The sequence below is a fragment of the Orcinus orca genome, chromosome 4 (assembly GCF_937001465.1).
Source record: "Orcinus orca chromosome 4, mOrcOrc1.1, whole genome shotgun sequence".
Taxonomy (NCBI): Eukaryota; Metazoa; Chordata; class Mammalia; order Artiodactyla; family Delphinidae; genus Orcinus; species Orcinus orca.
The window spans coordinates 31,831,340-31,857,096 of NC_064562.1; the positions used below are offsets into that span (position 1 = coordinate 31,831,340).

Here is a 25,757-nt window from a genome sequence, read left to right on the forward strand (position 1 = left end):
GCTTAAAATGTTCTCACTAGGCCTATTCCCCCCTCCCCAGCCTCCTCCACCTTAACTAAATAAATCTTACCCATCCATTGAAGTTCATCTTAATGATCACTTCTCAGGGCAGTCTTCCCTGACCTCTGAGAATGGATCAAATCTCCCTATCACATTTCATTCTACAAAATATCTCTACTATACAGCATGTATAAAAGTTGTAACATTACAATTATTCGATTAATGCCTCTTTGACCCACAAGTCTCCTCTAATACATTAAACAACCAAGAGCTAAAACGAAAAGGCACATTTACATTTAGGAAAAGCAAAGGACAATCAGATATACCTTATCATTTCAATCAGTTTAGAAAGTGTAGTACATTCCTCTTAAAAGTTAAAAGTTCAAAACAGTGTCAAACTACAAGTGAAATCATTGGCTTGCCTTCATCTTATCTGGTAGCTGCTCTAAATTATCATTAATAACTATCTAAAAGAGTTTGGCAACCTTTTACCTAAATGTTAAGTGGAAAGCTTCATTCGTAAGTGATCAAGAAACTTTCAATTAACCACACTGTTCAATTATAAAAGTGTAATAACAAGTTATTACAATCACAATGATTTTTTAAAATAAATTCTAAAATGAAATCATCAAAAATAATATGCAGTCAAAAATAAAAATATAACTTTGTAGCATTTCTAGAGAAATCAATCCTCAAAATTTCCTTTTCTATAAACCAATCAAAAAGCATACATTAAGACAAGCACTTAAACCACAGATACTGCTAGGGGGCTGTATACTAAGAAAGCCTTTCAGAAAATAATTCAAGAGTCTTTAAAAATGTTCACCCATTGATACACTATTTCCACATATAAAAATATGTGCTAAAGTAATAATCAAAAAAGCAGACACAGATTTAGATACAGGGATTTTTCACTGCACTGATATGATAGCAAAAGCTACATAAGCTCTGAGCAAGGCCCTGCTCTTGTTTTATTAATAGTTCATTATTTTTTTCCCTCCCATAAGCAGCTACATTAACATGCTTAATCTTTTTATATGTGTTCCTTTAAAAATGTGTTTTTGTGTGCCTATACTTAAAATTTAAATGATGTTGGGTTAGATATATCATTCTATTTCTTACTTTCTTCCTGCTTTTTGGTATCTATTCTTATTACTCTGTTCATTAATTCTAACTGCTATATAATAATCTATTCTATGCATCCAATAGATTTTACCTATCTATTCTCCTAAAGATAAACACATGTTGACAATTCACTGCCATCAAAACTAATGCTCCAGGGCTTCCCTGGTGGCGCAGTGGTTGAGAGTCTGCCTGCCAATGCAGGGGACGCAGGTTCGAGCCCCGGTCCGGGAAGATCCCACATGCCGCAGAGCTGCTGGGCCCGTGAGCCATGGCCGCTGAGCCTGCGCGTCTAGAGCCTGTGCTCCGCGACGGGAGAGGCCACAACAGTGAGAGGCCCAAGTACCGCAAAAAAAAAAACTAATGCTTCAGTGAACATCCTCATACATATTTCCTTACAGAACTATGTGAGAATTTCTTGGAACACGCACTCAGGAGCAAACTACTAATTCACTGGATATGGGTATAATTTAAGTGACTAACTAGTACTAGATTACTCTTGAGGTTGGCTCCATTGGTGTTCATTCCAACCAGTAGCACACAGCTTTAAAATAACTCTATCTCTCCAATTATACTTGCTATTATCCAACTCTATAATTCTTAATACAGATGATGTAAGGTGACATATCAATACTGCTTTCATTTGAACATCTCTAATTATTAGTGATTTAGTGTTTATTTGATTATGGGATTTCTCTCTCTGTAAATAGATATCTGTTCATAACCTTTCCTATTTTCTTATAGTTTTCTATATTCACCAATATAACAAAAAATGTTTTAATTACATATTCAGAATACATAAATTATTTGAATATAAATCAAAACCAAAATCAAACCAGTATACTTCTTCTTCTGGACATGACACAGTAACAGGACCTATACTTTCCAACTCACCATAATCAACTTGAAAACTGGACAAAATGTATGAAACTAAAACTGTTTTCACACTAGCTCAAGACTGTGATCCTTGAGAAAGGGAAACAAAATGAGGCATGAGACTACCCACACTTTCTACCTGCAGTCAATTTCCTTATCACATATCATTGCACAGGGAGAAGAAGACCAAACAGAACTTGAAATTCTCATTGAGCTGATGAGGCAGAAATTAGAGGATGGGTAGTCTGAGGTGGACAGAAACTTCAGGGCAGAGTACTACAGAGGAAGGACCTATGCAGAGAAGAAACTCCAGAAATCTGCACTGACCCTTTGGCATAATACCAAACTGTTCATTTCTACCTTAAAACTCAACAAGGTGGGGTAGCCAAGATTTTGACAGCCATCAGTCAAAGAATTCCCAGAGCAAATATAGAGCCAGGAATTGCTGAGACCCTACTAGGCACTACGGAGAGATCACAGTCTTGCTTGCCTCATGTCTGAGACTTAGGGTCATTCACAAAGACCCTAGAAAAGTCAGGCCAGAATAAGGCTGCCCTAATAATAAGCCCTGGAGTAACAGCCTAGATTGGCTGACCAAAAAAACTTTTAAACTAGCCTGAAAGAACAAAGTTAATCCACAAGCAACTTACCTGCCTGCAAAAACAGTCTAACAATCTTAAAAGAACTATGACAGAATCCAGCACTCAACAGGGAATAACTCACTATGACTAACATCACTATGTCTAAAATCACTAGTATAAAACAGGAAAATAGGGCTTCCCTAGTGGTGCAGTGGTTGAGAGTCCGCATGCCGATGCAGGGGACGCGAGTTCGTGCCCCGCTCTGGGAAGATCCCACACGCCGCGGAGCGGCTGGGCCCGTGAGCCATGGCCGCTGAGACTGCGCGTCGTCCGGAGCCTGTGCTCCGCAACGGGAGAGGCCACGACAGTGATAGGACCGCGTACCACAAAAAAAAACCAAATACACACAAAAAAACAGGAAAATATGACCTACAAGTAAAAGCAGAATGAGTGAGCAAAAAACTGACCTAGAAAATGACAGAGATGACAGAATTAGTGGATGAGAACATTAAAGCAACTATTAATATGCTGCCATCTCTCAATGATTTAAATTATTATTATTAATATGCTGCCATCTCTCAATGATTTAAAGGAAAACAAGAATGAGGGAACAAATGAAAGATATTAAAAAGAACCAAATAGAATTGACAGAGATTAAAAGTATCTGAAATCTGAAAATTTTAATGGCTGTTAACACATTACAGAAGAAAAGATCAACTGCCTTAAAAATATAGCAATAAAAGCAATCTAAAATGAAGCACAGGGACTTCCCTGGTGGCACAGTGGTTAAGAATCTGCCTGCCAATGCAGGGGACATGGGTTCGAACCCTTGTCCAGGAAGATCCCACATGCTATGGAGCAACTAAGCCCATGAGCCACAACTACTGAAACCCAACGTGCCTAAAGCCTGTGCTCCACAACAAGAGAAGCCACTGCAATGAGAAGCCTGTGCACCGCAACAAAGAGTAGCTCCCACTCACCGCCAACTAGAGAAAGCCCGGGCGCAGCAACCAAGACCCAATGCAGCCAATAAATAAATAAATAAATTTATTTATTTAAAAATCAATAAAATAAAATGAAGCACAAAGAGAAAACACTAAAAAAAGGGTGAACAGATCTCAGTGACCCAAGGGGCACTACCAAGAAGATTAAAAAACATGTAACTGGAGTCCCAGAAGGAGGGGGAGAGGGACAAAAAAATGATATTTGAAGAAATAATTATCAAAATGTTCCCAAATTTGATGAAAATTATAAGCCCACAGATGCAAGAACCCCTAATAAGGATAAATACAAGGTAAACCACACCAAGAAACATAATAAAATCACTGCAAACCTTAAAAGCAGGCAGAGAACTAGAGTCCAATACAAAGAAGCTAAAGAGTACAATCATTTTAATACAATAAATTAGAGTGTACAATTGCAGAGCACAAATTTAGATACACTTAAACAGAGGCAGATTAAGGATCAGCTGGCTGAGTAGTTGCTGCAGGCAATGATTTCTAAAGAGCTCTAAAATAAGCCTAGAAATGCAACAAAAACGGAGAAAATATTTACTAGTATTCCTCTAAGGCATAAGTAACTAAACAGTAGGAAGAAACAGTTTGATAAGGCACCTGGAGTTCAAAATCAGTTGACCACTACCACCCATTGCAAAGGACCAGGAAATTGCATCTAAAGAGGGCGGAGCCAATTAGCACAGTGCTTTTGTTCAGTGAGTGGGTTATTCAAATTTAAACTACTCAGACTGATACAAAGAGAAGCTAGATGCTGCTACCCAACATTTTTATTTCTCTGTCCTTATCCTTTTCCTCTAATTTAATGTTGAATTTTTATGTTGAATTTTAAAATATTGAAATTTTAAAAAAATAAAAATTATTTAAAACATTTGAGGAAGGACCAAATTACCAACCTGCCTGGAACACCCAGTTCTCTTCGTCCACACCTGTGTCAGGTGATGGCAAAAGTAGCTGTGGGGGGGGGGGGAGAGGGAAGATGGCGGAAGAGTAAGACGCGGAGATCACCTTCCTCCCCACAAATACACCAGAAATACATCTACACGTGGAACAACTCCTAAAGAACACCTACTGAACACTGGCAGAAGTCCTCAGACCTCCCAAAAGGCAAGAAACTCCCCCACGTACCTGGGTAGGGCAAAAGAAAAAAGAATAAACAGAGAAAACACAACAGGGACGGGACCTGCACCAGTGGGAGGGAGATGTGAAAGAGGAAAGGTTTCCACACACTAGGAAGCCCCTTCGCGGGTGGAGACTGCGGGTGGCGGAGGGGGGGAAGTTTCGGAGCCGCGTAGGAGAGCGCAGCAACAGGGGTGCGGAGGGCAAAGCGGAGAGATTCCCGCACAAAGGATCGGTGCCGACCACCACTCACCAGCCCGAGAGACTTGTCTGCTTACCCGCCGGGGCGGGTGGGGCTGGGAGCTGAGGCTCGGGCTTCGGTCGGAGCCGGGAGAGGACTGGGGCTGGTGGCGGAAACACAGCCTGCAGGGGGTTAGTGCACCACGCCTAACCGGGAGGGAGTCCGGGGAAAAGTCTGGACCTGCCGAAGAGGCAAGAGACGTTTTCTTCTCTCTTTGTTTCCTGGTGCACGAGGAGAGGGGATTAAGAACGCTGCTTAAAGGACCTCCAGAGACGGACATGAGCCGCGGCTAAAAGCACGGACCCCAGAGACGGGCATGAGACGCTAAGGCTGCTGCTGCCGCCACCAAGAAGCCTGTGTGCGAGCACAGGTCACTATCCACACCCCCCTTCCGGGAAGCCTGTGCAGCCCACCACTGCCAGGGTCCCGGGATCCAGGGAGAACTTCCCCAGGAGAACGCACGGCGCGCCTCAGGCTGGTGAAACGTCCCGCTGGCCTCTGTCGCCGCAGGCCCGCCCCGCATCTGCACCCCTCCCTCTCCCCGGCCTGACTGAATCAGAGTCCCCGAAGCAGCTGCTCCTTTAACCCCGTGCTGTCTGCGCGAAGAAAAGATGCCCTCCGGCAACCTACACGCAGAGGCAGGGGCAAATCCAAAACTGAGCCCCGGGAGCTGTGCGAACAAAGAAGAGAAAGGGAAATCTCTCCCAGCAGCCTCAGAAGCAGCGGATTAAAGCTCCACAACCAACTTGATGTACCCTGCATCTGTGGAATACCTGAATAGACAATGAATCATCCCAAATTGAGGAGGTGGACTTTGAGAGAAAGATTTATTATTTTTTTCCCCTTTTCCTCTTTCTGTGAGTGTGTATGTGTATGCTTCTTTGTGAGATTTTGTCTCTATACATTTGCTTTCACCATTTCTCCTAGGGTTCTTTGTGTCCTTTTTTTTTTTTCTTGTAAAAAAATTTTTTTTCTTAATAATTACTTTTTATTTTAATAACTTTATTTTATTTTATCCTCTTTCTTTCTTTCTTTTTCTTTCCTTCTACCTTTTCTCCCTTTTATTCTGAGCTGTGTGGATGAAAGGCTCTTGGTGCTGCAGCAAGGAGTCAGTGCTGTGCCTCTGAGGTGTTCGAACCAACTTCAGGGCACAGGTCCACAAGAGACCTCCCAGTTCCACATAATATCAAACGGTGAAAATCTTCCAGAGATCTCCATCTCAACGCTAAGATCCAGTTCCACTCAATGACCAGCAAGCTACAGTGCTGGACACCCTATGCCAAACAACTAGCAAGACAGGAACACAACCCCACCCATTAGCAGAGAGGCTGCCTAAAATCATAATAAGTCCACAGACACCCAAAACACACCACCAGATGTGGAGCTGCCAACCAGAAAGACAAGATCCAGCCTCATCCACCAGAACACAGGCACTAGTCCCCTCCACCAGGAAGCCTACACAACCCACTGAACCAACTTTAGCCACTGGGGACAGACACCAAAAACAATGGGAACTATGAACCTGCACCCTGCAAAAAGGAGACCCCAAACACAGTAAGATAAGAAAAATGAGAAGAGAGAAAAACAAACAGCAGATAAAGAAGCAAAACAAAACCCCACCAGATCTAACAAATAAAGAGGAAACAGGCAGTCTACCTGAAAAAGAATTCAGAATAATGGAAGTAAAGATGATCCAAAATCTTGGAAATAGAATAGAGAAAATGCAAGAAACATTTAACAAGGACCTACAAGAACTAAAGATGAAACAAGCAACGATGAACAACACAATAATTGAAATTAAAAATACTCTAGATGGGATCAATAGCAGAATAACTGAGGCAGAAGAACGGATAAGTGAGCTGGAAGATAAAATAGTGGAAATAACTACTGCAGAGCAGAATAAAGAAAAAAGAATGTAAAGAACTGAGGACAGTCTCACAGACCTCTGGGACAACATTAAACAAAACAACATTTGAATTATAGGGGTTCCAGAAGAAGATGAGAAAAAGAAGGGGACTGAGAAAATATTTGAAGAGATCATAGATGAAAACTTCCCTAATATGGAAAAGGAAATAGTTAATCAAGTCCAGGAAGCACAGAGAGTCCCATACAGGATAAATCCAAGGAGAAACATGCCAAGACACATATTAATCAAACTGTCAAAAATTAAATACAAAGAAAACATATTAAAAGCAGCAAGGGAAAAACAACAACACAAAAGGGAATCCCCATAAGGTTAACAGTTGATCTTTCAGCAGAAACTCTGCAAGCCAGAAGGGACTGGCAGGACATATTTAAAGTGATGAAGGAGAAAAACCTACAGCCAATATTGCTCTACCCAGCAAGGATCTCATTCATATTTGATGGCGAAATTAAAACCTTTACAGACAAGCAAGAGCTAACACAGTTCAGCACCACAAAACCAGCTTTACAACACATGCTAAAGGAACTTCTCTAGGCAAGAAACACAAGAGAAGGAAAAGACCTACAATAACAAACCCAAAACAATTAAGAATATGGGACTAGGACCATACATATCGATAATTACCTTAAATGTAAATGGATTAAATGCTCCCACCAAAAGACACAGACTGGCTGAATGTATACAAAACAAGACCCATATAAATGCTGTCTACAACAGGCCCACTTCAGACCTAGAGACACATACAGACTGAAAGTAAGGGGATGGAAAAAGATATTCCATGCAAGTGGAAACCAAAAGAAAGCTGGAGTAGAAATTCTCATATCAGACAAAATAGACTTTAAAAGAAAGACTATTAGAAGAGACAAAGAAGGACACTGCATAATGATCAAGGGATCAATCCAAGAAGATATAACAACTGTAAATATTTATGCACCCAACATAGGAGCACCTCAATACATAAGGCAAATGCTAACAGCCAGAAAAGCGGAAATCGACAGTAACACATTCATAGTAGGGGCCTTTACCACCCCACTTTCACCAATGGACAGATCATCCAAAATGAAAATAAATAAGGAAACACAAGCTTTAAATGATACATTAAACAAGTTGGACTTAATTGATATTTATAGGACATTCCATCCAAAAACAACAGAATACACATTTTTCTCAAGTGCTCGTGGAACATTCTCCAGGATAGATCATATCTTGGGTCACAAATCAAGTCTTGGTAAATTTAAGAAAATTGAAATTGTATCAAGTATCTTTTCCGACCACAATACTATGACACTAGATATCAATTACAGGAAAAGATTTGTAAAAACTACAAACACATGGAGGCTAAACAATACACTACTGAATAACGAAGTGATCACTGAAGAAATCAAAGAGGAAATCAAAAAATACCTAGAAACAAATGACAATGGAGACACGACGACCCAAAACCTATGGGATGCAGCAAAAGCAGTTCTAAGAGGGAAGTTTATAGCAATACAATCCTACCTTAAGAAAGAGGAAACATCTCGAATAAACAGCCTAACCTTACACGTAAAGCAATTAGAGAAAGAAGCACAAAAAACATCCAAAGTTAGCAGAAGGAAAGAAATCATAAATATGAGATCAGAAATAAATGAAAAAGAAATGAAAGAAACGATAGCAAAGATCAATAAAACTCAAAGCTGCTTCTTTGAGAAGATAAACAAAATTGATAAACCATTAGCCAGACTCATCAAGAAAAAAAGGGAGAAGACTCAAATCAACAGAATTAGAAATGAAAAAGAGGAAGTAACAACTGACACTGTAGAAATACAAAAGATCATGAGAGATTACTACAAGCAACTCTATGCCAATAAAAAGGACAACCTGGAATAAATGGACAAATTCTTAGAAATGCACAACATGCCAAGACTGCATCAGGAAGAAACAGAAAATATGAACAGACCAAACACAAGCACTGAAACTGAAACTGTGGTTAAAAATCTTCCAACAAACGAAAGCCCAGGACCAGATGGCTTCACAGGCGAATTCTATCAAACATTTAGAGAAGAGATAACACCTATCCTTCTCAAACTCTTCCAAAATATAGCAGAGGGAGGAACACCCCCAAACTCATTCTACGAGGCCACTATCACCCTGATACCAAAACCAAACAAAGATGTCACAAAGAAAGAAAACTACACACCAATATCACTGATGAACACAGATGCAAAAATCCTCACCAAAATACTAGCAAACAGAATCCAACAGCACATTAAAAGGATCATACACCATGATCAAGTGGGGTTTATTCCAGGAATGCAAGGATTCTGCAATATAGGCAAACCAATCAACGTGATACACCATATTAACAAACTGAAGGAGAAAAACCACATGATCATCTCAATAGATGCAGAGAAAGCTTTCGACAAAATTCAACACCCATTTATGATAAAAACCCTGCAGAAAGTAGGCATAGAGGGAACGTTCCTCAACATAATAAAGGCCATATATGACAAACCCACAGCCAACATAGTCCTCAATGGTGAAAAACTGAAAGCATTTCCACTAGGATCAGGAACAAGACAAGGTTGCCCACTCTCACCACTAGTATTCAACATAGTTTTGGAAGTTTTAGCCACAGCAATCAGAGAAGAAAAGGAAATAAAAGGAATCCAAATCGGAAAACAAGAAGTAAAGCTGTCACTGTTTGCAGATGACATATTATACATAGAGAATCCTAAGGATGCTACCAGAAAAATACTAGAGCTAATCAGTGAATTTTTGAAAGTAGCAGGATACAAAATTAATGCACAGAAATCTCTTGCATTCCTATACACTAATGATGAAAAATCTGAAAGTGAAATCAAGAAAACACTCCCATTTACCATCACAACAAAAGGAATAAAATATCTAGGACTAAACCTACCTAAGGAGACAAAACACCTGTATGCAGAAAATTATAGGACACTGATGAAAGAAATTAAAGATGATACAAATAGATGGAGAGATATACCACGTTCTTGGATTGGAAGAATCAACATTCTGAAAATGACTCTACTACCCAAAGCAATCTACAGATTCAATGCAATCCCTATCAAGCTACCACTGGCATTTTTCACAGAACTAGAACAAAAAATTTCACAATCTGTATGGAATCACAAAAACCCCGAATAGCCAAAGCAATCTTGAGGACGAAAAACGGACCTGGAGGAATCAGGCTCCCTGACTTCAGACTAAACTACAAAGCTACAGTAATCAAGACAGTATGGTACTGGCACAAAAAAAGAAACATAGATCAATGGAACAGGATAGAAAGCCCAGAGACAAACGCATGCACATATGGTCACCTATCTTTGATAAAGTAGGCAGGACTGTACAGTGGAGAAAGGACAGCCTCTTCAATACGTGGTGCTGGGAATACTGGACAGGTACATGTAAAAGTATGAGATTAGAACACTCCGTAACACCATACACAAAAATAAGCTCAAAATGGATTAAAGACCTAAATGTAAGGCCAGAAACTATCAAACTCTTAGAGGAAAATATAGGCAGAACACTCTATGACATAAATCACAGCAAGATCCTTTTTGACCCACCTCCTAGAGATGTGGAACTAAAAACAAAAATAAACAAATGGGACCTAATGAAACTTCAAAGCTTTTGCACAGCAAAGGAAACCATAAACAAGACCGAAAGACAACCCTCAGAATGGGAGAAAATATTTGTAAATGAAGCAACTGACAAAAGATTAATCTCCAAAATTTATAAGCAGCTCATGCAGCTCAATACCAAAAAAAGAAACAACCCAATACAAAAATGGGCAGAAGACCTAAATAGACATTTCTCCACAGAAGATGTACAGATTGCCAACAAACACATGAAAGAATGCTCAACATCATTAATCATTAGAGAAATGCAAATCAAAACTACAATGAGGTATCACCTCACACCAGTCAGAACGGCCATCATCAAAAAGTCTACAAACAATAAATGCTGGAGAGGGTGTCGAGAAAAGGGAACACTCTTGCACTGCTGGTGGGAATGTGACTTGGTACAGCCACTATGGAGAACAGTATGGAGGTTCCTTAAAAAACTACAAATAGAACTACCATATGACCCAGCAATCCCACTACTGGGCATATACCCTGGGAAACCATAATTCAAAAGAGTCATGTACCAAAATGTTCATTGCAGCTCTATTTACAATAGCCCAGAGATGGAAAAAACCTAAGTGTCCATCATCAGATGAATGGATAAAGAAGATGTGGCATATATATACAATGGAATATTACTCAGCCATAAGAAGAAACGAAATTGAGTTATTTGTAGTGAGATGGATGGACCTAGAGTCTGTCATACAGAGTGAAGTAAGTCAGAAAGAGAAAGATAAATACCATATGCTAACACATATATATGGAATTTAAGAAAAAAAAAATGTCATGAAGAACCTAGGGGTAAGACGGGAATAAAGACACAGACCTATTAGAGAATGGACTTGAGGATATGGGGAGGGGGAAGGGTAAGCTGTGACAAAGTGAGAGAGTGGCATGGACATATATACACTACCAAACGTAAAATAGCTAGCTAGTGGGAAGCAGCCACATAGCACAGGGAGATCAGCTCGGTGCTTTGTGACCACCTGGATGGGTGGGATAGGGAGGGTGGGAGGGACGGAGACGCAAGAGGGAGGAGATATGGGAACATATGTATATGTATAAATGATTTACTTTGTTATAAAGCAGAAACTAACACACCATTGTAAAGCAATTATACTCCAATAAAGATGTAAAAAAACAAAAAAGTAGCTGTAGGGGGCTAAATGCTATTCTAACTGATCTCTCCCCCTCAATTTGACATTCACCCCCTGTGCAACAATATCAATTTCTTAAAAGCTACTAATATGTTTGGGGAGGGGAACAGTTTCAAATATCAAAGAGTATTTAAGCTTACCCATTGTCCTTTATCTCCTTGAAGTTTACTGAAGAAGAGCTTTAGTTCTCGAACTGTCAAATTGTAGCTAGCCAGCACTCCCAACATGTCAACTAAAAGATCTGGAAACAAAGAAAGCAAAAAATAAAATAATAAAGCTACTTATATTTCTTGAAAGATTAAAATATATGGTGCTTACTTAACAGTTTGGACACTAAAGTTCCAGGTACATGTTAGATGCTCAATATTTATTTTAATAAATATTATTAAATAAGAAAAATAGAGTACTTAAGAATCAAACTTCATTTCTTCACAACCACTGTATTATGGAAAGTCATACCTGCTATCATACTGTCAACTTTTTCAATTTTCCCAAGCACTTTCTCAACAAGGCCTACTTCAGTGCAGATCTGAAGATTTCGTATGCTTTTCTTCAGAATGGCTGTAAACATGCTCCAGACTTCTGCTTGGCAAGTAACATCACATTTCTCTAATAGGTCCACCATACAGATGATACTCTCACCTTCTTGAATAATGAAATTCATTTCTAAATCAAATTGCCCTCCTACCAACTTCCAGGGGCAGGGGGAAGGAGGGGGAAAAAAAAAAGAAAACATTAAAAGCATTAGTACTTCTTCAATATAACTAGAGTACACTCCTAAGCTTTAGATTCACGTAACTATCCATATACATTCTTCTCTTCCCTGGTAGTCTAGTGATTAGGATTCAGTGCTCCCATACACATTCTTCTCTACCCCCTACAACAATAAAACGATCTTTAATACATACACACACACACACACACACACACACACACACACACAGCTCTAAAAAAAATAAAGCTTCTAAAGAAATCTTCAAGTTAAGATAGCACAAAGTCAAGCGAGACTTAGAATATAAAAATGGAAGTATTTTCAACAAATGGAGGATGTTTAGGTAAATCACTACCACTGCCCTGATACTAATAAAGATCTAACTTAGCTCTATAATTGCTTCCAATTCAATGGTTCATTTATGAATTAGGTAATCTGTGAGCTACTCACAGCAACCTAAATGTCCTTTGCTACTTATACATGTATGAGCTCACAGCGAAAATGAAAAGCTGAAAGAGGCTTAGAGTGGACACAAAACATGTAACTTTTACTTGTCAAATTCTTGGTTTACTACACCTATCCACTTTGATCCCCCCGTCAATAATCAGGATAACTCAAACTTAGTCACACACTCAAAGTCAGTAATCAAGAAAATTTATTTCATTGATATTGCTATCAGAAAATCTACCCAGAGAAAGCTGTACTGACCTATTCCTACCCTGCCATCTCACCAATAGCATTCTCACAGAGGGAAAGTTTTTTAATTTTAACAAACCCCAATTGTTTAAAGGAATTAAAATACTTTTAGAATTACCTTTGCAGGCCTATCTTTTTTAACTAGATTTTTTTAAAGATCTCTGTCAGAACAGTTACATACGTGATTCACCTACACTCCTGTCCTTCTGAATACACCTTCATTTTTCATTATGCTTTCCTAAACCTAAAAGGTAGGCAAGAATTAGGAGAAAGTGAATTGTACAAAACAAAATCCAACAGCTCATAAAAGAATAGGGACTACCTTGGTGACGCACCAGTTAGAACTCCGTGCTCCCAGTGCAGGGGACCCAGGTTCGATCCCTGGTCAGGGAACTAGATCCCACATGCATGCTGCAACTAAGAGTTCACATGCCACAACTAAGGAGGCCGCCTGCCACAACTAAGGAGCCCATCTGCCACAAGTAAGGAGCCGGCAAGCCACAACTAAGGAGCCCATGAGCCGCAACTAAGGGGCCTGCCAGCCGCAACTAAAGGAGCCCATGAGCCGCAACTAAGGAGCCCATCTCCCACAACTAAGACCAGGCACAACCAAATAAATTTTTTTTAAAAAAAGAATAATAGACATGACCACGTAGAGTTTACTTCAGAAAAGCAAAGATGGTACAGAACTAGGAAATCAATTAAAACTCCTTGCAGCCAGGGACTAATATGCGTCCCAGGTTCTGTCAAAGATACACACTGGCATGAGAAAGAAAAAATGGAAAAATGAAAAACAGGAGGCAGTATCTGCATGCAGGGAGATAAGAATTCCTAGCAAGCACAGTCATAAAGGCTTTTGGGATTTCTAGGAAAGCTCTGGCAGAGATTCTAGTGTACAATTCTTTGCATAATCAGTAACATGCAGCATAAGGAGATGACAGATGGGTTTCTGCTAAAAGAGTCCCTTGGTGTGATTGGGCCAGTTCTCCTAGCTACATGGTCCTGGCTATGAAGTATACGTGCTTGGTTCCCTAAGTGCTCCCCAAAATTCTGTAAGCTACATAAGAAGTGTAATAGAGATATTTTTTTTTGATTTTTTGATTATTTGTGACTATTTTTTGCTTGTTTTATCTTTAACTTTTTATTCTGAAATAATTCAGACATTCAAAAATTGCAAAATAGGGCTTCCCTGGTAGCGCAGTGGTTGAGAGCCCACCTGCCGATGCAGGGGACACGGGTTCGTGCCCCTGTCCGGGAAGATCCCACATGCCGCGGAGTGGCTAGGCCCATGAGCCATGGCCGCTGAGGCTGCGCGTCCGGAGCCTGTGCTCCGCAATGGCAGAGGCCACAACAGTGAGAGGCCCACGGACCCGGAAAAAAAAAAAAAATTGCAAAATATACAGTTCCTGTATACCCGTTAACCAGCTTCCCCTAATGTGAATATATTACATCATCATAATACAGTCATTAAAACCAGGTACAATACTACAGATCTTACTCAAATATTGACACTGTCACACTAATGTCCTTTTTCTGATCCAGGATCAGCATCCCCTTAGTCTTCTCCAAACCGACACAGTGGCACAGGCATTCTTTGACTTTCATGAATTTGACACTTTTTAAGTGTATTTGTCAGTTATTTTATAGACTGTCTTCCAATCTGAACATTTCTTCATGTTTAAATTCAGGCTATGCATTTTTGGTAAAAATACCCCAGAAGTGATGTGTGTCCTTCTCGGTGTATCATTTTGGATGGTACCTGAAGCCAGTATGTCTCGCTATTGGTGAAGTTAGCTTTGATCACCTGCTTAAGGAAGTGTCTGTCAAATTTTTTCCATTTTAAAGTTACTATCTTTCACTTTTAAATTATTAAGCATTCTTGTAAAGAATACTTTGAGACTATACAAATATCTTGTTTCTCATTATACTTTTTAGTGTCCATCGATGGATCTTACCTGCAACTGTAAATACTGTGGCATAGCTAAATGGTGGTTTTATATTTCCATCAAACTTTCTACATTTATTAATTTTAAAAGACTTTCGTTAATAATAAAATACACCAAAAAAGCCAGCATTATGTTCACATAGGAAAATTGGAATGATTCTCATGAAAGTCAGAAATAAGACTAGGATGCACTATCATTACTATCATTTGATATTATTCTGGAGATACGGAAGTCACATTTGGTCAAAAGGCAGCAACATGTATAGATATCAGAACAGAGGATTTAAATTCCAATTATTTTCAGATATGATATATATCTGAAAATTGAAAAATTACTATAAAAGACAAAATTATTTGGTAATGAAACTACTGATTACAGTTAACAATATGAATCAAGCTCAAAAGAATTACGCTAAATAGAAGAAAGCACAAATGACGACCTTAACAACTAGAAATTTATTCCACAGATATATTTACATACAAGAACTTCATTTTAGCATTTTAGTAGAAAATAGAAGAAACAATACCTCCCCCAAAAAAACACATTATGAAGTAAAGTTGTGTTTAACCATATAATGGAATATGATGCAGCCACTGAAAAATGAGGGAGCTCCATTTGACAGAAAAAGATCTCTAAAATACATTGCTTAGTTGAGAAAACTGAAGTGGCAAAAAGCATGAGAGTGGGCTACAATTTGAGTGTAAAACATATACATACAGACATATGCCTAAGAACAATACACAAGAAACTAAATAGTGATTGCCTCTGAAGAGGTAACTGAGCATCTGGGGAACGAGGGCCAGGGGAGAGTTTGTAGTACACATACACTTTTGGACATCCTCCACACAGATCTGAATAGGTCAAAAACCTAGTTGCAGGATTTCCCTGGTGGCACAGTGGTTAAGAATCCGCCTGCCAATGCAGGGAACACGGGTTCAAGCCCTGGTCCAGGAAGATCCTACAAAGCGCGGAGCAACTAAGCCCCTGCACCACAACTACTGAGCCTGCGCTCTAGAGCCCGTGTGCCACAACTACTGAGCCCGTGTGCTACAGCTACTGAAGCCCGCGCGCCTAGAGCCTGTGCCCCGCAACAAGAGAAGCCACCTCACTGAGAAGCCCGTGCACCGCAACGAAGAGTAGCCCCCGCTCACCACAACTAGAGAAAGCCGGTGTGCAGCAACAAAGACCCAATGCAGCCATAAATAAATAAATAAATTTATTATTTAAAAAAAACCTAGTTGCAACTAACTTAATTTACCTTACCTTCCCCTTAACATTACTTACATCAATCTTTCATTTTGATCTGTGTTTATTACCATCAGTAACCACCCTTCCAAGAAGCTGTAGAATTAATTTTTGAAAGTAATTTCCAAAAAACCTCCAAATATTTCACCAGATTTTAAATTGAGTTTATACTGTGAGAGCAGTATCCAGACAGGTGTTTCAAATATTTCTCCATTGCTTTAAATATTATAAAATATGCCTTTCAAGGAGAAAATTGAGGACAGAAATTGGTACATACAAATATGTGGCATATTTGATATACTATATATATGCATATCTATTATACCTAAAAATCATGCACAGGGTCTACAGTATGTCACATTAACCCTTTCTAATAGTTATTTGAAACTGATCAACCTTCAAAACACAAATTTGTTTCCAATGACAGGGATCATAATCCAAGTCTAGGCACTGGCTAGTTATTATGTCAGCTGTAGTAATGGCTGTGCACTACAAAATGTAATCTTCCCAAATGTCACAGTAAATTATGAATATCTGAGCAGCCTAATGCACTTTACTAGCCATGAAATGTGAAAATGTAATCTTATTACCTTTTTTATGGTTGTATTTTTTTGAATAATGTAGCCTGGAAACTGATGTATAGTCTTTTTCTGCATTTTAGCATGATTTGGTCTCCTTTGCTATACAGAACGTTTTTCAAAACTCTCCATTTCAACATATTTTAGTCTTGGTCTGAACCTCATAAACAATTTATATAGCCACCTTCAGGGTGGCATAACATGCTTTCTATAGGTTATAGTTTAAATGTACAAGATTATAGAAATTTTAAAGTGTATTATTCAAAGAATCTAAATAAACCTTCACAAGTTTTGTATTAGGAGTTTAATTGGGCACAAAGATTATTTTCTTCACAACGGTTACATTAATTAAAGGCTTGAAGCTGAAATTAGTCATTAAACCTAAGTCACTTGTATTTTCAAAAAACCAAGAAACAAATATAGACCAAAAATAATTATTTTCTCTTCAAAAGATTTATAAAACTGGAAAGACTATCATACATAGAAAATTCTAATACTTCAAAGTAAAGCTATGTTTTCCCTGGAAACTTGCTAAATTTTTCCTCAAAGATGTAGCAGGAGTACAGTATAGCAGAAACTGGACAGAGGACAATCGCAGCTTATGCCCCTAACTAGATATTTCCTATATTTTGTCTAAGCCATCCAATTTTTGGTACTGTGCTACAGCAGCCATAGCAAACTGATACACCTCTGTATTCCCTAGGGTTCATTTTTGATGTTGCCTACTAAATATCCCAGTAAGGGTTCATGTAACTCTTTAAAAAGCCAGACCATGACCTAGAAACTGTGTTCAGCTTACCTCCTCCCAGCACTTTCATTTAATAGAGACAGCACTTCACTTTCCTTTCAGAAATAGTTCGGTAATTTGTTCTCAGCTTTTCAAAACTAAAAAATATATTGTTGAGGGACTTCCCTGGCAGTCCAGTGGTTAAGACTCTGCATTTCCACTGCAGGGGCACAGGTTCGATCCCTGGTTGGGCAACTGACATCCCATGTGCCACATGGTGCAGCCAAAAAAAAAAAAAAAAATCTGAGAACTAAAAGAGCTAAGCAAAGTCCCAGAAGGCAAGAGAGAGAGGCAATATGAAAGAGAGGTTGAGAGACATAGAGGATAATACGAGAAGGACAAACAACTGTTTAATAGAAAGGTCCAAAAGTAAAGGAAGGAAAGATGGTATATTCATCTATAATAACTGAGCCCTTTCTAATAGTCATCAATACTGTGAATCCTCCGAATTTGAACACAAAAAGCCCCAATTCTTACACAAGATTTAACACTACAGATACTACACTAATATAAGCAGACTTATTTTGGTAATGTCAGGTCTACTTTCAGATCAGAAATTTCCTGGATAGTAATATTTTTCTCTGCTGGAATTTTAATTTATGTAAGTAAAGACAGCAAGGTGTTTCTCTCACTGCTATAGATATAAGTAGAAATAATTATGAACTAGATGCAATACATGTAAGAAAAGGCAATAAGTTCATTATGCATTACAGTAATTATGACCCTTAGTAAAATGACATATCCCATCCAAAGAATTTCACACAAATATAAGAGTCTAAAATATATCCTAATTTTTAGGTACTGGCAATCAAATCTGCTATTTTAGGATCCAATATGAATTATAAAATACTTTCAACAGTAAGGGTTGGATTAAACAAATTTTCTTTTTAGCACTTCACTCTGATTCTCCCTTGTCCCTTTTAAAACTATGATTTTTAAAAACTATATCCAAGTCCTAGGAATTACAGAATATTTAGTCTAATACAAGAAATTTCTCATTTCAGAAAATTAGGTTAAATTTGCTATTCTCTACGATTGGCTTCTCACTTTCCTGTATCGTTTGAAGAACCGTATCTTAACATTTTCTTAAGACCTATCTCTTCTGAGACCCATTCTGACCTTTCCAGCTTACAATAAACCTGGATGACCCATATTATATTACCAATATTCAAATGTTTCTGAGTATAACAAGTTCATATGATTTAACCTAATATTTCAATCGTATCATACATTATTTTTTCATATCACAAATTTTAATCACCTTTTTTAAAGATTTTTTTGATGTGGACCATTTTTAAGGTCTTTACTGAATTTGTTACAATGTTGCTTGTTTTTTATGTTTTAGTTTTTTGGCCACAAGGCATGTGGGATCTTAGCTCCCGGACCAGGGATCAAACCTGCACCCCCTGCACTGGATGAAGTCTTAACCACTGGACCACCAGGGAAGTCCTCCACTTCTTCTTCAATTATTTCCCATAAATCTTTTCCACTCAAAGAGTATAAATGATGATCCCAGAAAATAGGAACCATTTCAAAAACTACTTTTTATCCTTTTTAATCTTAGCACTATGTTTGACATGTAATGGATCCTTAGTATATATACCATTAGGTTTAAATATTGTTTATTATTTTCATAATTTAAAAATTAAACAAATTTGAGTTCTTACTACCTCCCAGTACAAAAAGCAAGAAACCTGAAGTCCTACTTCTAGTATCTTAATCTCTCTCCAAAAGATAAAGTAGGCACTAAAGTTTCAACAATAAAATAATGAAGTATTAAGATCCCTGAAAAAGCTCAACCCATTTCATGAAAGCATTTGTCCACATAAAGATCTGTACATGAATGTTTACAGCAGTTTTATTCATAATCACCAAAAACTGGAAACAATTCACATGTCCATCAACTAGTAAATGGATAAACACATTGTGGTACAACCATACAACAGAATACTAATCAGCAATAATAAGGAACAAATTAGCAATACCATTAACAATATGAATCAATCTCAAAAACATAATACTAAGTCAAAGAAGCTAGACATAAAAGCTACATATTGTATGTTCCATTTATATGATGCTCTGGAAAAGAAAAAAGTATAGGGAAAGAAGTTAGATCAAGTGGTTGCCAGGGGCTGAGGAAGGAGGGACAGAATTAACGACAGAAAAACATGAAGGGACTTTTCTGGGATGATAAAATTTTCAATATCTTGATTACAGTACTGGATACCCAAGCAAATCCATGTGTCAAACTTCATAAAACCGTACATCTAAAAAGAGTGAATTTTACTGTATGTCTTAGTAAACTACGGTTTAAAATAAATCTAAAAAAACAAGCTCAAGTCATTTATATCAAAGGTAAGAGAAAAGTAAAATCCACTGACTAGAGGCAACAATGTAGAATTCAGATGGAGAAGACACGGAATACAAGGAAATTAGAAGAGGTGAACAGAAATTTTTAATCCTTAGCATTCTGTAATGTATACTACAATCACAAATACCCCAGGAAGAGTAAAAAGAATAGAATTATACCATAATCTCACAGTGAGACTGGTCTGGGCTTGGAGGCCTTACACTAATATATTAAACAAAGATTATCAAGATTTTCTACAATCATAAAATTCCAAATATGCAAATTAAGAGAATTAAAGTAAACTCCATAAGGAACAATTATAACTTCCTGTCAGCCATTTAAAATTACTCCCGTTGAGTTTTTTGTCCTCCTTCTTCCACTTACTGTCTTTCAGGTCTTTCACTAATTTGTTAGAATGCCCAAAAGCATCAGTAGTTTCAGTATTATTACCAACACACTTATACTGATGTAAAATTTCCATTTCTACTATTGTAACTAATCCTTACAAGAACGAGGTAAGTCATATATATCAATTATTTCACAGCTATTTATACAGGAACAAAAAGACTGTGTATTAATTCACAGCCAAAACTTCTAATCAGACTATTTGACTCCTAGCCTTATGCTTTCCTTACATCTTCATTAATAATCCAACATTTAAGTTGGGTTTTCTAAAGTTTCTTTATATAGTGAACTACAGTAAGTATTTGAAAATTCTGTGAACTTCACTATCTACAGGAAATTAGTCAAAATGCATGTCTGATAATAAATTATCATCTTTATAGTTTTTTAAATCCCCAAATGTACCAGAAAGTAGCAAATAACCTCTCCTCTCTCACTGTTCATTGTACCTTTCATAAGAATTAGAAATTTTCACTGCACTATGGCATGTATACAAAACCAGTATTAAGCAAAAAGTTTCTATGATTAAATAAGCCTGAGAAACACTGGATTAAACAAGGCGAGACACGTTTACACGATGAAATTCTCAGAGCTTTAATATGCCACTGTGCATTATAAACGTCAAAAGATGTATAACCAATGTATGGACTTCCCACAACTTATTTGACAATGAAACAAATCTCTTTTTTCTTTTAACTTTTTTTTTTTTTTGACAAGAGCTTTTCACAGTAATAGCATTCTTCAAAAGCTTTTCTGAGAAACACAGGATAACGTATTGTGTTCTTGAAGTTTATTGCTACGAATAATATGACAGAATTAACTATGTTTACACAAACATTTAGAAGCCCTTTCACATTTTTAGGTAAATGTTTTAAACAACCTACTTATTTTTCATAGGTTTCTTTTTACGATTTATAGAATTTAATAATTAGGCAAAGAAAGAGACCTCTTAAATTAAGATTACTTCAAGGGAAAAGAAAATATGAGCAATCAAAATCCATCAAAATGAACCCCTATCGAGACTTCCCTGGTGGTCTGGTGGTTAGGAATCCACCTTCCAATGCTGGGGACATGGGTTTGATCCCTGGTTGGGGAACTAAGATCCCATATGCCATGGGGCAACTAAACCTGTGCGCCACAACTACTGACCCCACACACCACAACTAGAGAGCTCTCACGCCACAACTAGAGAAACTGCACACTCTGGATCCCGCACACCACAACTAGAGAGCCCGTGTGCCACAACTACTGACCCCACATGCTCTGGAGCCTGTGCACCACAACTAGAGAGAAGCCCGTGCGCCGCAACTAGAGAAGACTGTGCACCACAACAAAGCACCCACATGCCACAACAAAAGATCCCACATGCTGCAACGAAGACCAATGCAGCCAAATAAATAAATATATATATATATTTTTTATTTTTTAATGAACCCCTATCCCTTCATGAACAATTCAGTCTAAAAGCCAAGCAAGACAGACATCTCCCACATTAAATTAGAGCTGCTCAGTGTGCCAACAGTGTTCAGCAGAAGTAACGTGTGATTTCCAGGGCTAGGTCATTGAGGACTTTATGGCTTCCCTTGTATCACTCATTCTGAGGAAAATCAGCCACCATGTCATGAGGATACTCAAGCAGCTCTGTGACAGACCCTCTTGGAGAGAACAGAGGCCTCCCACCAATATTCAGCACCAACTTGCCAGTCACATAAGAAGCCTTGGAAGCAGGTCCTCTGGCCTCAGTTAAGCCTTCAGATGACTGTAACCCCAGCCAACGTCTTAAACGCAACCTCCTAAGAGACCCTGACCTAGAACTATCCAGTCAGTCTGCCCCTAAATTCCTGACCCACAGAAACTGTGAGCTGATAAATGTTTATTACTGGGCTTCCCTGGTGGTGCAGTGGTTAAGAATCTGCCTGCCAATGCAGAGGACATGGGTTCGAGCCCTGGTCCAGAAAGATCCCACATGCCACGGAGCAACTAAGTCCATGCGCCATGACTACTGAGCCTATGCTCTAGAGCTCATGTGCCACAACTACTGAAGCCCGGGCACCTAGAGCTTGTGCTCCGCAACAAGAGAAGCCACTGCAATAAGAAGCCTGTGCACCACAATGAAGAGTAGCCCCCACTTGCCACAACTAGAGAAAGCCCATGCACAGCAACGAAGACCCAACACAGCCAAAAATAAATAAATAAAATAAAATAGTTTTTTTAAAAAAATGTTTATTACTGTTTTAAGTTGCAAGGTTTGGGGATAATTTGTTACACAGCAATAAATAATTGCAAATCAAACAGTTAATAGCAGTTGGGGAAAACTTTTTTACCCTATATATTTCTGTGTTTTTTTTTTTGAATCCTAATACAAAATAAAATAAATAATAATTATTAAAAATACAAAACAATAATAGCATACATGTATTGAGTGACTACTGTGAGCTAATATAAAAATACAAGTAATAAAAATACAAACTATTGCTAATAACATAATATAAAACAATAATAACATACCTGGAGTGATTACTGTGAACTATGCACTGTGCCAAGCACTTTACATGAATTATCATTTTTAATTACCACACACACACACAAAAAAACCCAATAGCACCACTACAATATCTCCACTTAATAGATGAGGAACTAAAACATAAGTAACACACAAACTCACAAGGTGGATGAACCAGGGTTTCACTTGATAAAAATAAAACAGGTATAGCTGGAGTAGCTTTTTGCCCTCTACCTTCTTCCCTCCCTAGAACACAGACATGATTCCCAGAGGTACAGTAGCCATCTTGCTATCATGCGGCTTACAAGCATAAGGACAGACAAAACGCCAATACATTAAGAATAGTAAAAGGGGGACTTCCCTGCACAGTGGTTAAGAATCCACCTGCCAATGCAGGGGGCACGGGTTTGAGTCCTGGTCCGGGAAGATCCCACATGCCACGGTGCAACTAAGCCCATGCGCCACAACTACTGAGCCTGCACTCTAGAGCCCGCGAGCCACAACTACTGAGCCTGCGTGCCACAACTACTGAAGCCTGCATGCCCTAGAGACCGCACGCCAAACTACTGATCCCACATGCTGCAACTACTGAGGCCTGCACACCTAGAGCCCATGCTCTGCAACAAGAAAACCACCACAATGAAAAGCCTGCACACTGAAATGAAGAGTAGCCCCCGCTTGCCGCAACTAGAGAAAGCCCACATGCAGCAACGAAGACCCAATGCAGTTAAAAAAAAAAAAAGAACGGTAAAAGGAAAGGCATAAAGTATGTAGCTCTTGAAGCATTATTAAGTAGAACCACTAGTGCCAGCAACTGCCTGCTTCCAAACTCCTTGTTATGTGAGAAAAATAAAACCTATATTTCATGAAATTGCTATTAGATGTGTATTCTGCTACTTTCAGCAGAACACAAACCTAACTAATATAAAGAGGTTCAACAAATGGTGCGTAAATGAATGAGTGGGTTTTCAGAAAAAGCTATCTTGTTTAGCCACACAACAAAAACTCTTTGTTTTTAATATGATTCAAAAGCGTGTGTTTTAATTTAAGCGACTACAATTCATTTTGTACCTTAGAAAAATGCTTTCTATCACAAAGTGATAACCAAACACAATTAAACTGAATACACACAACAGAAGTAAAAACGATGAACAGCAATTCCTGTTTTATGAAATATAATATCTCTGGATAAACAATAGTAGCTATTTTATTGCATTTGTCTAAATAATAAAATATTCCAAGAAGGTTAACTTTAATTAGATAAATGATATAATAATACCAAGTTTTCACATACAAAGGTATCAATGGATATTCTAGAATCAAAAGGTAAAGACTTCGGGTATTAAATTTATTCAAACAAAACAATGCAAGCTCTGATAAGTAAGAGGGTATGGGGGGGAGGAGTTATTATGGGATTATATAAAATCATGTGTGAGAAACCTTTGAAAATTGTAAAGCACTAATCTTTCACTGAATTAAAAAAAAAATCTAGTAGTACATATTTTATAAGCAAAAGAATAATATTCAGCACAATATACCAAATCTCTGTAGTACTAAATTTCACTGTTATTTTACTTTCGTGCTTTTTAAGACAACATAGACTAAAAAATACTACATTTAACTAATCTCAAAATAGTCCAATCCCCGAATTTTACGCAAGTGAATTTTTTAGACTCCACATGTTTTACTGTGGTAGAATCTCACTGTATATAAGTAATAAATATTAAAATAAAGAATAGTAAACGATCAGATTCCATTATAATTTAATTAGTGTATAAGCCGTTGGTTTAAGATCATTCTTAACACTGAACAAAATGTAATAAAACTTTATCTTAAGACAGTTACTAGCGGAGAGAAAGAAAGTTCAACACGTAGGTGGGAACATAACCATCAGCTTTTGCTTTTCATCAACGCTTTACTGAGAGAGTTAGCCAAAATAGTATCTTATTCCCCAAATCAACATCTGCTGAAAAAGAGGCTATTTAGGCTTACAAATGTGTTATTCAGTGACCACAAGAGCAATGTACTAATTCATGGCGCCAAGAAAGTATTCTCTGAATTAGGATATGAAAGGTACAAAACTTTACTAAAATGTTTAATAATAAATTTTCAATAAATTAAAATTTTTAATAAAATTTTACAAGTATTCTTATATCTCAAAAGCACCTTCTAAGATGGTGATATTTGGTTTCAGTCTCATGTGCATTTTCTCATTCAGCCAAAGGTCTATTTTGTACATCTCTAACATACACATATCGTATTTGTGCATGTATGATAGTATTTTTATAGAAAAAGCCTGAGGAATATGCACCAGGCTGCTCGTGATAGTTTGGAGAATGGGATTATAAAAGGATTTCACTTTCAAAATCCTACATTCATGACACATTTCAATTTTTCAAAATATGTATATATTTTCTTTGAACCCAAAGGGAAAAAAATAGCATCCTAATCTTCTCAAAATGCACTGAACATTTATGTGCAAAACTAGACAGGAAAAATTATGCTTCTTAGTTTGTACACTATCTGTAACAAATCAAACTGTATGCATTTCCATCAAAATTGAGGGAAAGAGAGCTCCTGGCAACAATGATGTGAAATGAAAATCAGGAGTACAGTCTCAATTATTACCAATGAAAGATGAGTAAAATATCATTATTTACCTTTTAGTGTGATGTCTTAATTTTAGTGTTAGTAAAGTGCTTTAATGGGACACTCCCAAACTATATTTTGCCCAAGATCCTTAACCATAAACAATTACACATTGAGAGTTTTCAGAAATACAGTTCCTCTAACGAGAAACAGTAGTTAAGAGCATCAGCTCTGGAGCCAGACTATCTGGACTTGACTTCTGGGTCTGCCAGATACCAAAGGCATGG

The 25,757-nt window shown here is 37.9% G+C and overlaps 1 protein-coding gene across 3 annotated transcripts in view; it reads right to left on the bottom strand.

The window, feature by feature from the left end:
• LRBA (LPS responsive beige-like anchor protein) overlaps positions 1 to 25,757 on the bottom strand; it is a 728,899-nt gene that overhangs the window by 640,400 nt on the left and 62,742 nt on the right. For all 3 annotated transcript variants that reach the window (XM_033402948.2, XM_033402953.2, XM_012535502.3), the window contains exons 3-4: positions 12,122 to 12,353; positions 11,803 to 11,903 (exon numbers count right to left, since the gene is read on the bottom strand). In XM_033402948.2, coding sequence (XP_033258839.1) covers positions 11,803 to 11,903; positions 12,122 to 12,353 — 333 coding nt within the window. The remainder of the gene's footprint in view (positions 1 to 11,802; positions 11,904 to 12,121; positions 12,354 to 25,757) is intronic.